Here is a 16,560-nt window from a genome sequence, read left to right on the forward strand (position 1 = left end):
TGATGTTTTTGTTTCAGAGTTATTGTGTAGGTTCAGCACTAAAATCTACTTCTTTCTTCTGCTTTATGGTTTTGTGTGTCCCAGCTGTAGATCAGAGCAGCTCCTCTTATTCTGGAGAAGTTAAGACTGAAGTCAGGGAGGAGTTGGGTCATGGAGCAACACAGACTGACCTGTTTCAGACTGAAAGTTCAGAGAGAAGAACAGAACCAGCGGGTCATGAGTTTGACAACCAACCTAAAACTGTCATCAATCATCCTACCAGCAGCGCCGAAGAGCCTCCCTCCTCACCTGTGATGGATCTGGAAGCTGACCTCCAACCTGGTGAGCTATCAGTTCATACTATTAAAACATATTATTGATTCATGTATAAAAACAAACACAGACAGATTCTTTTTTTTTTCCACAGAATCATTGAATCAGAACTTGTCTGTTCGACAGCGAGGAGTGAAGAGACCCAGAGAAGGTTCTTGCAGCCGGAAACGGGTACAACACTTTCTGACAGTTTAAACTCTGAGATATCTCATCAAACCCAAACATGCTGATGTTGTGATCTTCTACAATGCTTTATAATCAGTCTCCCTTACAATTAGTGTCACAATTGGCACATTATTTTTAGATTTTAGGTTTGAAACATTTACCCATAAGTCTGAGATTTATAAATCTATATACAGCAGGGAGAACAAGTATTAGATACACTGCTGATTTTGCAGGTTTTCCCACTACCAAAGCATTTAGAAGTCTTTCATTTTTATCATATGTACTCTTCAATGGTGAGTGACAGAATCTAAAACAAAAATCCAGAAAATCGCATTGTGTGATTTTTAAGTAATTTGCATTTTATTGCATGACATAAGTATTTCATCACCTAATAACTAGTAAGAATCCCGGCTCTCACAGGCCTATTTCTGAATATTTTCTTTACTTTCAATTTTACTGAAGGATTTACACATGCTGACTAATTCACTACCAGACATTTCGGTTTTAGCTCCCAGTGAATTTATACCCTTGAACTGCATTGCAGAGCAAATCTGCATATCTCTATGAGGACATAGTTTGCCTATATTTAAATAAGGCCTTTTGCATGAATTAAAAAACTAATGCAGCACTAATTCAACTGAGCAGAATTAGATGCAATGAGAGGTTTTATTCTATCAACATATTGATGACAGACCAAACCCAATGAGCATATTTATTTGCAAAAAAAAAAACAAATTTGTTGAACACCATATTTTTCATATTTTAAAGACTTCTTGGAACAATGAACCTATTATGTTACATTTCCACTCTTGTAATGGAGACGGGCCAAGCAAAGGCCTCCCCAACATGGGGCATACTTAGGATTAACGGCTTCAGACTGATTCCACTATTGCAGTTTTATCATCTGTGCTATTTGCTTTGTGAATCACATGCAGAGCACAAAGATGTGCGACAAACAGAGCTGATACCACATTTAGCACAAACTTAGTGGGTCAGGGCCAATGATTTCTGTGGCATCCACAAAAATAATTTATATTATCCTCTTTTTGTGGAACTTCTCACAGTTAGTTTTTAGAAATAAAGTGTACATGTTTTGGTGGTTGGCACACAATGCAAGACGTTTAACAGAGTTCCTACACAATCTTCAAGTGTGAAAAGGTTTGAATGACGTTCTTTCATCCTCCAGGTCTTGATAAGTATGGAAACAAATGATGGATAGATGTTTGAGTTTCAAGTTTCATTTCACAATATAAAAGAAGAAAATAGTTTTTACATCCGTTATCTTTGATTTCGCACATTACAACCTTGGCTTTTGTCAAACTCTTTGATTGATTAGATATTTTAGGTAGACTGAACTATAAAAAGTATCCAGAGTGTTACAGATTTTAAAAATAGAGCTGATCAGAGTTGGTCCAGCTGCACAGTGATTGGTAAAATTACCCTTTAACACACCTTCAAATTCGAAGCCAACGTAGGTACTGTGTTGCTTTATGATTTGAGGAAAATACAGAAAATAAATAAAAACGTGATAAATGTTTTGTTTTTCAAACTCCAGAATGGTGGAAATGTGGGATTTTAATGATTTATTTTAGTAGTACTGCAGGAAAGTTTTCTTCTTTTAATTGATTCTTACATTTTAAAGGAGTTTCTAACTCTTGAGCTGTATTTTAGTTATTTTAGTGGGAGCTTTTGCACTGTAAAAGGCTCACCATCTGTCCACCCAGGGTCGAAGGCGAACTGGTTCTGCTGTTCGAAGTGTTACAGTATCTCCGGCCTCCTCCAAACTGAACCATCTGTATGGGGTCAAAGCCTGGAGGAGCTGGGTCCAACAGAGCAACAAGGAGCCAACAGAATGTGAGGCAACGCTGTCTTTCATTTCTCTGAAGTTGGTGAATCTTCTCCCACAAACATCTGTGTTTTATTTTTTTCCCTCCACAGCCAGTCGAGGAGTTTTTAAAGAAGACATCCTTCAGTGCAGCTCTGCTGAGCTGAGCTTTGCTCTGTCTCGCTTCATCAAAGAGGTCCAACGGCCAAATGGAGAGCCCTACAGCCCTGACAGCATCTTCTACCTCTGTCTGGGGATTCAACAGGTGCACAAACATCATGCTGCTTTCCAGTTTGCTACATTTAGAGTTTTCTCATCTAGTCTGTCTTCTCTGTGAACAGTATCTGTTCATGCAGGGGCGGATCGAAAACATTTTCACAGATGAGCTTTACAGTCAGTTTGCCAGTGAGATCAGCAAGATGCTTCAATTGTGGAAACCTAAGCCGCAACCAAGTGGTACCATCACTGAAGTCAAGCTTTAGTTTATTATTTTAATTAGAACTCAGTTTAGTTTTAGTTTGTTCCTGCCAACATTCCCATTTCCTCCTTCAGGTGGCATCGTCCCGTCCCGCGTTGAGGAGTCTTACCTGTGGGAGTGTAAACAACTGGGTGCCTACTCGCCCATAGTGCTGCTCCACACCCTGCTCTTCTTCTGCACCAAGAACCTACACCTCACCACGCTGGCAGAACACCAACACCTGTCTTTCTCCAACTTCACCCGGCGCTTCAAACCCTTCAGCGCAGCCAGAAATGTCTGTTACCTCCAGTACGAGAGAAGCCGCAGGGAGACATCTGACTCTGAACAGAAAGGTGACGCCTCCCCATCATTCAGTTTTATAGAAATTTAGGGGGAAAATTATCTCACTGTTCAGTCCAGCACGTTTTATTTGTCTTTTTTATTTTAGTTCTTATAGTTGACAGTGCAACACTATTTAACACTTGCAGCCCTAAATTGCCCAGGTTTTTTCTAAACTTGCTGTATGTAAAAATTCCCATGCAACATTTTTTCTGGAGATTATCCTGCTGGTTACCTTGTAGGAGGTCAAAATGATCAGCAAGTGCACCCATACGAGACCACAGCTTGAAATGTAATGTGTGTGCAGGATAAAACAAGTAACCAAAACCCTCCTGTTGGCATTCAACAAACTAGATCAGTATTTTTACTGCTGCTCTCCTCCATCATCCTGTTTTTCTACATGTAAATATGCTCTGACCACAATGAAGGGTGCTGCTGAATTAGTGGACAGTTAAACTATACTTTCCAAATACATACATGAACCTTAAACCTTTTCACATTTTCATTGTTTTTTAATTGCTAGACCAACACAAAGTGGTGCATATGTGTAAAGCAGAAAGAAAAAAAAAAAAAATTTATTTTTCAAATAAACAGGTACAAAATGTTGCATCCATCTGAATTTATCGTCCCTGAGTCACCACCTTTCATTGCAATTACTGCAGCAACTGTTTTGGTGCATCTCTACTAGCTTTACACATTTAGAGGCTGAGTTTTCAATTCCTGCCACAAATTCTTAGTTGCCTTTAGGTCTGGACTTTGACTGGGACATTCTAGCATATGATTAAGCTTTGATCTAAACCATTCAATTCGAGCTCTCGCTGTACATTTAGGGCTGTTGTCTTTTCTTCCAAGATTGCCTGGCATTTACACTACCAGTCAAAAGTTTTAGAACGCCTTTCTCACTTAATGGGTCTGTATTTTCATGACTATTTAAATTGTAGATTCTCACCAGAGACAACAAACCTGTGAATGAACACAAATGGAATTATGCAGTAAACAAAAAGTGTAAAATAACTCTCAACATTTTTATATTTTCGATTTTTACAATATAGCCACCCTTTGCTTTGATGACTGCTTTGCTCTCTTAGCATTCTCTCCAAGAGCTTCATGAAGAGGTCACCTGAAATGGTTTTCCAGAGAGTCTAGAAAGAACTTCCACGACGTTCATTGAGACGGCTAAAGGTTAATATTTCAGTCATTACAGCAAAGGGCGGCTACTTTAAGGATTCTAAAATATAAAACATATTTCAAGTTATTTTACAATTTTTTGTTTGCTACCTAATTGCTTATATGTTCATTCACTGTTTTGATGCCTTCACTGAGAATCTACGTACCATGTAAACAGTCATAAACATAAAGAAAACCATTCAGTGAGAAAGGCGTTCTAAAACGTTTGACCGGTATAGTAGTTTCATCCATTTTCTCACCAGCTCTGAGAAGCTTCCCTTTACCTGCTGAGGAGAAGGATCCCCTCTGCATGATTTTGACACCGCTGTGTTTCACTGTGGGAAAGGTGTGTTCAGGGTGTGTTCAGTTTTTGCCCACACACCGTTTTGCTTGTAGGCCACAAAGTTACACTTGGGTCTCATCTGACCAGATCATCATCTTCTACATGTTTGCTGTCCGCTTTTAATGACTGCAAACTGCAAATGGTGCTTTTTAGGGCTTCTTTTCAACAGTGTCACTCTTTGTGGTTGTCCTGTCACTTCTATGTTTAGATGGGCAGCACTGCCTAGGTCGACAGCCATGTCTTTCTAGATGAGGTAGATATTCTTGTAAATGTTTAAAGCGCTCATGATCAATAGTTCCCTGGATTTTCTTTGGACATTGGCAGATTTATTATCTAATTTTCCTCTTCTAGCTAAAAGCTTGCCTAGCAGATGATCAACCTAAGGTTGATACTTATCTCAGTTCCTGTGTCAGGCCTTTGCTGGATGTTTTGGTGGAATGGTTGACTTTTAGACACTGTTCATTGCTGTTTTCTAGAGATGCTTTTCACAATTCTGACCTATTCCCAAGTTATGGTTTCAAGGACAGGATTAAAAATGTGTGAAATGCCAAGAAAAATCTTGGGTCCAATGTATTAAATAGAGAAGGTCTGTCTGCTTGGAAGCATAAATTGTTACAGCAGTAAGACAGAGTGAAAGGTGCACATCTAGAAAGATTATTTAAAGAACATATAAACATAATATAAAGAAAAATGAGAAATGACTCAATTCATCCTGTGTTTTTAAATGTGAGAGACCTCAGATTGGCACATCTTGTTTTCAGAGCAATTGAGAAAACATCCGGCGGGGAGGGATGGAGAGATGTTGGAAATCGCAGCCAACCCTCTGCAGTGTCCCATCCGACTCTACGAGTTCTACCTCTCTAGATGGTGAGGCAGAGACACAGACACACAAGCTGCTGATTAGATAAACTGAAAACATGTTATGTTTGTCGTCTTGACCTCCAACAGCCCAGAATCTGCGAAGAATCAAAGCGGCGTGTTTTACCTTCAGCCTCAAAGGAATGTCCACACCTACAGGTCAGGGTGAGGCAACTTTCTTTGATGCATTGGGCCGGCTTCACCCTGCGGCCTTGGAAACTAAACTTATACACATGTTGTTAAGCATTATCAACAAACAATAATACAGCACCCTTCACAGTTATTGAGAAAAGCCTTAAAATACATTCATATTTTACTGCATCAGCATACTGCATCTCTCAAGATATTCAACCTTTAACCTGGAGACATTTATTCAGTAGTGAATAAATCTAATGTTAAGAAATAATTTGTTGTAATTGTTTTCAAAATCACTTGTGCCACACTTTGCCATGGAGAGAGAGCGATCTTTGACCATTCCTCTGCAGAATCTCTAGATCATCCAGAGTAGCTGGATCACATTTTTTATCTTATGTCTCATCTCTTTAGCTCACCTGACAATTTTGCTATACAATTTAGGTCTGAGATGGCTCTGGGAAAAGGTCACATTTGTGTCTGGAAAACCCTTTGTGTGTTGATCTGGCCCGATGTTTTGGGTAATTATCCTGTTGCCAAAATGGTTCAAAACATTTGAGACCACCAGATTTCTAATTAAAATCTGATAATTTAAAGACTTCATAATAATGAAAGAGAAACAAGTCCACAGCATCACAGATCGTGCACCATACTTGGTATAAATGGTATATTAATCTTTGTCTTATGCAAAACCCACCTGGAGTACTTGTTGCTGAAAAGCTCCATTTTAATCTCATACTTCCATCACAGACTCATGTTTTCAAACCTTTATTTCTGTTAATTATGATGATGATTTTCCGCTATTTTATTGAAATGTAGCCGACCTGTAAACTTGGGACCTCATCCAGCCTTGCTTGTCACAGTTCCAGTTTTAAACATTTGAATTATGACTATGACAGCAGAGATGTTTAGGCAAGTAACTATTTTCTTGAAAACCATTTCTTGATTTATGATGGTCAACAAACTTCAACCTTACTTTAAATAATGCTCTGTTGTCTTTTATTTTGAAGAGTAGATAAAAGAGTTAAGCACTGTTTATATCATATTATACCCCATGAAAACAGTTTTACATCACTTGCTAAAACTTTTAGACTCTCTGATACACTTAAAAAAGTATAGTGTGCTTCAGTCACATTTATTTTATAATTTATTTTATAAAAGATCTTTCATATAAGATTTATTTTAAGACTTTCCATGTCTTGGAGGGTGCTGTAACTAGAGAAATATTGTCATCTAGCATAGAAACAAACACTTCTGGGTTACAGATTTAGAAGCAGTTGGTAAAAAGTACCCAGACTGTCACACTAGAACGTTTAAAAGAAGGTGTTTATTTGTATTGATATTTCTGCATCTGACATCAGCAGCTCCTGCTGGTACACTTCCAAGCCGCTGGATGCCACCACCCTACAGAGCATGCTCAGTCGCATCTTGGCAGTCAGAGAAGTTCAGGAGGAACACGAGCGATTGGCTGCAACTAAGGGACTCTCCCACTCATCTGTGTGAAAGAAGAGACCATTTCCTGAGGGTGACTCTTTCTTGTTACAGATTCTGGTATCAGGCAAGACAGATAAAACTTTAAGTTCGTTTTGCTGATACTCTACTGTTTAGATGTTTTATTTCAGATTATCTGTATTGAAATGTTGGCCCTCTTTGTTCCTGCACTTTCTCTGGAGCAAGTTGGAAGGTTCCTCTTGGACACTCATAAATGTTGCCAGTTCCTGATGTGATTCAGCACAGATTATCTACATGTCAATTACAGCTGGGCAGCATTTTATTACATTGTTGAGTGTTACTCTTAGTGCCTCTTATTCATTCTCACATCCTATTTTTGTTCCATTTTAAACTCCACGTGGCCTTATTTGCTTCCCTTTCATAACTGAAGGAGTTTGTTGGTTATTCTTTTACTGATTGCGTGCTTTTATTTACAAACCTGTGTTCTGACCCATTTAGACAGTATTCTGTTCAGTTTGGCACATTTTATAAGCCATGTTGCACCATTGAGCTGTTTCCATTTTATTATTCAATATTCAGTTCCTCTTCATGAACTCCAAATTTGCACTTTTCCTGTAAACATTTAGGTCACCAAATGTTACTGCTGATGTATGGGAACTGAAACCCCAGAGTTTGCTTTGTTTCACACCCAGAAGGCTGTGTCAAATATTAACTATATGTTATGAGTACGACATGTGCAGGTTAAACATCACTGCATAAAAATATTTAAAAAACTGCAAAAGAGAATCCTTCTTTTGAGCCTTTACGTTTATCATGTTTGTCATTGTGTTTTCGCCTTTTTTGAAGGGGAGGGCGGCGGTAATAATTTTATAAGGAAAGTGTTTCCAACTTTGTGTTGAATTTACTGTCAGGCTGCACTTCTCAAAAATAAATTTACTGTTAGCAAAATGCAGGGTTCCTACATTTTTCTCAATTCAGAATTCAAGTTTTCAGACTTGGGTTTCTAGTCATTAAGTAAATGTTCTGTAGTACAAATAAAAGACCTGGATGGATGCAGGCCTGCAAACAAAAAAATCTGTCTACTATATTTCTTTTCTTGTAGGGTTAATTTGGCTGGCAAATGTAGATTTTTATCTTCATAGGATATCTACAAATACATACAGGTCCTTCTCAAAATATTAGCATATTGTGATAAAGTTCATTATTTTCCATAATGTCATGATGAAAATTTAACATTCATATATTTTAGATTCATTGCACACTAACTGAAATATTTCAGGTCTTTTATTGTCTTAATACGGATGATTTTGGCATACAGCTCATGAAAACCCAAAATTCCTATCTCACAAACTTAGCATATTTCATCCGACCAATAAAAGAAAAGTGTTTTTAATACAAAAAACATCAACTTTCAAATAATCATGTACAGTTATGCACTCAATACTTGGTCGGGAATCCTTTTGCAGAAATGACTGCTTCAATGCGGCGTGGCATGGAGGCAATCAGCCTGTGGCACTGCTGAGGTCTTATGGAGGCCCAGGATGCTTCGATAGCGGCCTTTAGCTCATCCAGAGTGTTGGGTCTTGAGTCTCTCAACGTTCTCTTCACAATATCCCACAGATTCTCTATGGGGTTCAGGTCAGGAGAGTTGATAGGCCAATTGAGCACAGTGATACCATGGTCAGTAAACCATTTACCAGTGGTTTTGGCACTGTGAGCAGGTGCCAGGTCGTGCAGAAAAATGAAATCTTCATCTCCATAAAGCTTTTCAACAGATGGAAGCATGAAGTGCTCCAAAATCTCCTGATAGCTAGCTGCATTGACCCTGCCCTTGATAAAACACAGTGGACCAACACCAGCAGCTGACACGGCACCCCAGACCATCACTGACTGTGGGTACTTGACACTGGACTTCTGGCATTTTGGCATTTCCTTCTCCCCAGTCTTCCTCCAGACTCTGGCACCTTGATTTCTGAATGACATGCAGAATTTGCTTTCATCCGAAAAAAGTACTTTGGACCACTGAGCAACAGTCCAGTGCTGCTTCTCTGTAGCCCAGGTCAGGCGCTTCTGCCGCTGTTTCTGGTTCAAAAGTGGCTTGACCCGGGGAATGCGGCACCTGTAGCCCATTTCCTGCACACGCCTGTGCACGGTGGCTCTGGATGTTTCTACTCCAGACTCAGTCCACTGCTTCCGCAGGTCCCCCAAGGTCTGGAATCGGCCCTTCTCCACAATCTTCCTCAGGGTCCGGTCACCTCTTCTCGTTGTGCAGCGTTTTCTGCCACACTTTTTCCTTCCCACAGACTTCCCACTGAGGTGCCTTGATACAGCACTCTGGGAACAGCCTATTTGTTCAGAAATTTCTTTCTGTGTCTTACCCTCTTGCTTGAGGGTGTCAATAGTGGCCTTCTGGACAGCAGTCAGGTCGGCAGTCTTACCCATGATTGGGGTTTTGAGTGATGAACCAGGCTGGGAGTTTTAAAGGCCTCAGGAATCTTTTGCAGGTGTTTAGAGTTAACTCGTTGATTCAGATGATTAGGTTCATAGCTCGTTTAGAGACCCTTTTAATGATATGCTAATTTTGTGAGATAGGAATTTTGGGTTTTCATGAGCTGTATGCCAAAATCATCCGTATTAAGACAATAAAAGACCTGAAATATTTCAGTTAGTGTGCAATGAATCTAAAATATATGAATGTTAAATTTTCATCATGACATTATGGAAAATAATGAACTTTATCACAATATGCTAATATTTTGAGAAGGACCTGTATAGAAGAATGAGGTCTTCCAAACAAGCAGCACCCTTATCTTAAAGCAAAGTGATCAGAAACTCAGCACATTTTCTTGCAGCAGACTGAGGATTATGTAACTAAACAAGCAGAATGTTCGTGTACAAAAGGTAAAAGGCAGAACCCATGAGATTGCATACACATTTATGACTGACAAAAATTCTAATCAGGAACAAACCCAATTGTAACTGGTGCACAGGAAGAAAAAGAACACAGTGGCTGCTTAGGCCACGTCTTCTTCAAACTCTCCCTCCTCCTCTGCAGTGGCCTCCTGGTTCCGCTGATATTCCGACACCAGGGGCCTCATGTACTAAAGAGTGCGCAGCTTTGATACTAAAAGTTTGCGGTAGGGAGAAATTCTGAAACTTGCGCCGCACAAAAAAAAATCTGATGTACGAAACCGTGCGTAGACACGTCACCGCACACGTAGCCTTCATACATCCCAATTTGTGGTTAATTCTGCGCAGCTGCATGTGGCGCTTGGACCGCCCGGTCCCCGCACATAAATACATATGCAAAGTAGTGTAAATATATTGAATTACGTTTATATTCATAAAAGGATATTCACTTACAGATGGGGCCCTCATAGCAGTATCAGTGTAGTCCATAGCTCTGATTACATTCAGAAATCGGCTCCTCGCTGCAAATGAGAGCCACCATTTAGGGAAAGTTTATATATCTGAGCAACATACAGATGAGGCTGACCCATATGGATGGCATGACCCGGCTGTACTTTATTATTGTCGACTGAAAAACTTTGTGTGGCTACCGCACATTTTCACCGCAGGTAAAAAATTGTCGTGGTTTTCCTTACAATTTTCCACCACGTTTATTTTAGTACATGCCGAGTTGGGCGTAAAACATTGCGCCGCAAGGTTTTTGTGCGTAAGTACGGCTCCTGGTCATTCATGTTGCTCTCTGTCTCAGTGAGCTCCATGTCGTCCATGCCCTCACCAGTATACCTGTGACACAACTTAAAGTATCGAAACAATTTACAGCCACACTAATGTGGAGCGATGAACTGCTCTGAGATGCGCTTGAACAGCTCCTGAATGGCTGCGCTGTTTCCAATGAAAGTGGAGGCCATCTTGAGGCCACGTGGCGGGATGTCACAGACGTTTGTTTGGAATCCACTCTACAAAATAGCTGCTGTTCTTGTTCTGCACATTGAGCATCTGCTCATCCACTTCCTTCATGGACATGCGGCCTCGGAAGATGGCAGCGACTGTGAGGTAACGGCCATGGCGTGGATCACAAGCCGCCATCATGTTTTTGGCATCGAACATCTGCATGGTGAGTTCAGGAACTGTCAGGCCTATTGGAAAAAATAGACACTTAGTTGGAAATATATATTTTTTTAAAGCTGGGATTGACTATAATATTAGGATTTTTTTCTATTTTGTGTAGGCTTCGCCCTTTAAGGCTGTCGCTAGTGGGGTTATCCCTTCGCGCTCGACAGCACTGAAAACTTTAGTCCATTTCCACCTGCTGGGTGGCCCTCACCCCATCTGTATATTGCCCTCACAAAGGGTAATAGGCTCCCATTTTTCCTTTAGGGTCAGCAAGAGCGCCGATTTTTAGACGAATTAAAAGCAAGAATGGCGGGCTACATCATGGGCTATGACTTGCATGCCACCTGTGAGGGCTGCCTCGGACCTGACCACTGGTCACCTGGACCCTTCCTGCAGACGCCGCTCCATGGAGGAGAAACAGTGGAGACTCTCCATCTTCTCTCCACTAGAAGGGTTATTCCACATGCTGGCAAATACGGCAGGTGCTGGAAATGTTCACCACACTAAAATCTAAACAGTTGACCTTACTTGAAACAATCTTAAGATTAGTGCGTGAGAAAAGCTTGTTTAAGTGTGTATTACCAAATTAAGTAGTACAACTAAAGAAAAATTAAGTTCATTTAACTTAGCCACGCTTAGTGCTGACTTATTTTTTTGATTTTGTGTGGACTGCTTGATACAAATGTAATCCCACTTAGTATTACTAAATACCTAAAAAGTACTACCAACTCATTTTTCAAGTTCATTTAAACACATTTCCTTGAATGGTCCTTGTACTTCCTCTTTCTCATCAACTATTTTAGCTGTTAAATAAAGCCAAAAACACCACAAAGTGTGTGTGTATATATATTTAAATTAATACTCATTAGGTTGATTCAGATGCATTACAACAAAAAAATAATTGCATCATTGACAATTCTTGTCTGAACAATAAACATTTGATATAATTCTCCAATATAAAAATAGCTTTATTACCTTTACAGGTTTTAATAACCTTCCAATATTCACTATAATTACTGTTCTCCAACCTCATCACATTTAATGTCTTCAAAGCTAATTGTAAAATTTCTAATAGTGTGATCTATGCCAAGGCTATTGTTTTAACAATATGCATTAAATCTATAATTCAGCCTCAGGTCATTTGTTTCCAAGTATCACTTTCTTGTACAGTCAAGGACAAAGCAGCAACTAAACAACTTGCAATTTGATTTGACTTGACTGTAAAACATGATGTGGACAAGGCATAAATAAAACCACATTTTTGTGAGCTAATTCTATTTTGTTGAATTCATGGAGCAGTAAATAACTGATAAGTACAGGACTGTAATGCATGCAAAAGTATTGCATTTAAAAAAAATCAAAACCAGAAGTACAACAAATGCTTTTGTGTCCCAAAGCGAGCATCAGTCCAAGGTTTAAACCAACACAAAAAAAAATATCACTGCTTGGGTTTTGTATTTGTACTACATTACAACTATGAAACAATTTCACAAAACACAAATGTAAACAGGTCAACCATGCCAGGTTACTTTCTGACATTATCGATCAACTCTTTGCGCACCCAGTAGATTCTTCAGTAGACAATTTTTCAGAGTTCACAGTTTAGGTAGGAGTTTTTTCTTTCCCCATATAAGCATTACTGACTGAATGAAGTTCAGTGTATTTGCCATGCATTTTGGGTAATCCAAATGCAGAGCATATATAAGCCCAAATAAACTGCCTGAGGCAAGTTTATAATATGATCAATGACAATACTGCCCTCCAGAATAATGACAGTGGAGATGGGCTGGAGGTCCACTGAACCTGGACCCTTTTGGGGACACCAACATTGATGCATCATCAGGCCTCGTCTCTTACTGTATCCTACAACACACACACATATTCTTTAGAATGTCAATTTATTCTCTAAAAAATTCACTTATAGTGTTGAACGTATTTGCTAGAGAATATGGTTTTAAATATGTGTTCATGTTGGATTGTTAAAATATAGCCTACAAAATAAATTTGGAATGCTGTCATTGTCTTATTATATAATGAGGTTTAGTTTGGTAAAATGACTAAAACAGAACGGAGAAAAAAAGGTGGAGTAACCGAACTGAACAGAGGGGCAGAACCTGCTAGTGAAGGAGAATATCTCCCCTTTCTCTCTGTCTTTCCACCATCTTGCCTGCTTAAGACACTGTGAATAACTTTTATCTTACCGTGAGAAAATTCTAAGAAAATTCTTAGAAATCAAGAAGTTCTGAGATTTTTCTTAAAATGACATCACTAGGAGTTATCACTACTTTTAGTCTTAGGATTCTTTGTCTTTTAGTCTTAGGATTCTTTGTCTTTTAGTCTTAGGATTCTTTGTCTTTTAGTCTTAGGATTCTTTGTGAATACAGGCCCAGAGCTACAGAAAAAAAAAACTAAATCCTAGCAAAAATCTAATTATCAAGCTTTATCTCATTGAACGTTTTAAGACGAGAACGAACAGCTACCAAATGAACACAGTAGTAAAAATGCTAAATGACTCACTTATGGGGAAACTGCTGTCATATGTATGACTGACTTTAAATCTAACCCCACTGTATATATAAAGACAGCCCAGAAATACTAATTACAGCAAATATTTGAAAGTCAAAATATGCGCCAAAAATATTCTGTATGATGAAATATACTATAACAATGAATTCACTCTTGCTGCTCCCCTCCTGTGATCAGACTATCACTGCGTGAGTAAACAGTGGCCGCATTAAAAGGGTTAACCGCTGAAATGGCACAGCTGCAAGTGTTAGGTGAGGAGGGTTAAATACAATAACTAGTGGTAGGACTCATTACATTTTTTAATGGCATTTTTTGGCATAATTATACTTGTGTTTTGCAGTCCTGTATAAAATTTCAAAGTATTTCCATTTCTATTGCCATCATAATATTCATGCAAACTTTATCTGACTCCCATGTTATGAAATATAATGTGGTGCAACTATCGCAGTCACCACTTTGAGACTTTTATTTTGAAATGTGTCCAAGGACAGGAAGTTGCATCACCCTTCTGACACATGGTTTGAGTTTCCCAAATAGTCATCATATGGTATGACCTTAAAAAAACAATTAATATTAAGTTTTTTTCAACAAATATAGATTTTAATTATAGATTTCACAGTAATCTGTTTGTAGGTAGCTGCCTTGTTTTGTTTAGCAAGCTAATTTCTTGCTTCTCAACTTTGATTTAACTTGAAAATATCATGTGGGGCAATCAACAATTATCTGATGTGACCATTGCAGAGAGCTTTCCATGATAAAAATGCGTTCTAAATTTACCATATTTGTGCTTTTACATTCACAATTGATGATTTCTTTGAATTCCTACTACTTTATTTTGGCGTGATTTGGACTTCTTTATTTTTTATTGTTTTGCAAGTTGAGTTTTTTTGCCCCAGTATTTCATATACAACAGTTTGCTTAATTTCTACACAATACAAGAAAAATCAAAGTAAACACCGCTCGCCACAGGCAGCGTGTTATTGCTGACCCTGCAGCAAAAGCAGAGTACCTTGCAGGAAGAGAAAGGTGTTAAACAAATAAGCTATAAATAAAGCAGTTTGAAGTGTTTTTTTTTTTTGTTTGTTTTTTTTTAGATTTTTTTTTTCAGCACTAGTGGCCTTTATTTATTTATTTTTTTGACAGTAGGCAGACAGGAAAGAGGGCTAGAGAGTGGGGGAGACATTCGGGAAATGTCACCGGGTCCAGGACTCAAACCTGGGACAGCCGCTTCGAGGACTGTAGCCTCTGCATATGGTTGCACGCTTTAACCCCTACACCATCAGCGCCACGCTGTTTGAAGTGTTTCTTGACCTTTTGTTTAGTTGTTATAATTAGTTGAAGATAAAATAGACACAGGCAGCAATTGGGATGATGCAATCATGTTACTTTTTTAGCTGCCAGAGAAGAAAACAGCAGTGAAAGATTTTTATATGTGAAGTCAAGTGAGCTGCCATGGAAAGAGAAAAAGAAAAGGAGAAAAATGGAAGGCTGCATCCAGTGCCTACAGAAAAAGAAAGAAGATGGAAAATGCTTTGTTAGACATAACACCACAATATGTGGAGGACATCCCAGCAATTGTGTTTGATGTACAGGGGTTGGACAATGAACCTGAAACACCTGGTTTTAGACCACAATAATTTATTAGTATAGTGTAGAGCCTCCTTTTGCGGCCAATACAGCATCAATTCGTCTTGGGAATGACATATACAAGTCCTGCACAGTGATCAGAGAGATTTTAAGCCATTCTTCTTGCAGGATAGTGGCCAGGTCACTATGTGATACTGGTGGAGGAAAACGTTTCCTGACTCGCTCCTCCAAAACACCCCAAAGTGACTCAATAATATTTAGATCTGGTGACTGTGCAGGCCATGGGAGATGTTCAACTTCACTTTCATGTTCATCAAACCAAACTTTCACCAGTCTTACTGTGTGTATTGGTGCATTGTCATCCTGATACACGGCACCGCCTTCAGGATACAATGTTTGAACCATTGGATGCACATGGTCCTCAAGAATGGTTCGGTAGTCCTTGGCAGTGACGCGCCCATCTAGCAGAAGTATTGGGCCAAGGGAATGCCATGATATGGCAGCCCAAACCATCACTGATCCACCCCCATGCTTCACTCTGGGCATGCAACAGTCTGGGTGGTACGCTTCTTTGGGGCTTCTCCACACCGTAACTCTCCCGGATGTAGGGAAAACAGTAAAGGTGGACTCATCAGAGAACATGTTTCACATTGTCCACAGCCCAAGATTTGCGCTCCTTGCACCATTGAAACTGATGTTTGGCATTGGCATGAGTGACCAAAGGTTTGGCTATAGCAGCCCGGCCGTGTATATTGACCCTGTGGAGCTCCCGACGGACAGTTCTGGTGGAAACAGGAGAGTTGAGGTGCACATTTAATTCTGCCATGATTTGGGCAGCCGTGGTTTTATGTTTTTTGGATACAATCCGGGTTAGCACCCGAACATCCCTTTCAGACAGCTTCCTCTTGCGTCCACAGTTAATCCTGTTGGATGTGGTTCGTCCTTCTTGGTGGTATGCTGACATTACCCTGGATACCATGGCTCTTGATACATCTTAAAGACTTGCTGTCTTGGTCACAGATGTGCCAGCAAGACGTGCACCAACAATTTGTCCTCTTTTGAACTCTGGTATGTCACCCATAATGTTTTGTGCATTTCAATATTTTGAGCAAAACTGTGCTCTTACCCTGCTAATTGAACCTTGACACTCTGCTCTTACTGGTGCAATGTGCAATCAATGAAGACTGGCTACCAGGCTGGTCCAATTTAGCCATGAAACCTCCCACACTAAAATGACAGGTGTTTCAGTTTCATTGTCCAACCACTGTAGATGTAGCACAAAAACATCTACATGAACAGCCATAAACAAGGTCG

At 39.5% G+C, this 16,560-nt stretch overlaps 1 protein-coding gene and 1 pseudogene across 6 annotated transcripts in view; one reads left to right on the plus strand and one right to left on the minus strand.

Annotated features, from left to right (window-relative positions):
* The window catches only part of si:ch211-266o15.1 (zinc finger MYM-type protein 4), a 33,695-nt gene extending 25,578 nt beyond the window's left edge, over positions 1-8,117 (plus strand). For 2 of the 6 annotated variants that reach the window (XM_047344784.1, XM_047344779.1), the window contains exons 21-29: positions 85-321; positions 407-483; positions 2,202-2,331; positions 2,416-2,567; positions 2,644-2,758; positions 2,855-3,112; positions 5,370-5,475; positions 5,557-5,631; positions 6,960-8,116. In XM_047344784.1, coding sequence (XP_047200740.1) covers positions 85-321; positions 407-483; positions 2,202-2,331; positions 2,416-2,567; positions 2,644-2,758; positions 2,855-3,112; positions 5,370-5,475; positions 5,557-5,631; positions 6,960-7,101 — 1,292 coding nt within the window. In that variant the 3' untranslated portion in view covers positions 7,102-8,116. Of the gene's footprint in view, positions 1-84; positions 322-406; positions 484-2,201; positions 2,332-2,415; positions 2,568-2,643; positions 2,759-2,854; positions 3,113-5,369; positions 5,476-5,556; positions 5,632-6,959 lie in introns of all 6 variants that reach the window. The other 4 variants (XM_047344782.1, XM_047344780.1, XM_047344781.1 and 1 more) reach the window with 4 other exon arrangements.
* Positions 8,118-10,396: 2,279 nt separating this feature from the next.
* On the minus strand, positions 10,397-11,598 carry LOC124855615 (annotated as a pseudogene).
* Positions 11,599-16,560: the final 4,962 nt, after the last annotated feature.

The sequence above is a fragment of the Girardinichthys multiradiatus genome, chromosome 19, assembly GCF_021462225.1.
Source record: "Girardinichthys multiradiatus isolate DD_20200921_A chromosome 19, DD_fGirMul_XY1, whole genome shotgun sequence".
Taxonomy (NCBI): Eukaryota; Metazoa; Chordata; class Actinopteri; order Cyprinodontiformes; family Goodeidae; genus Girardinichthys; species Girardinichthys multiradiatus.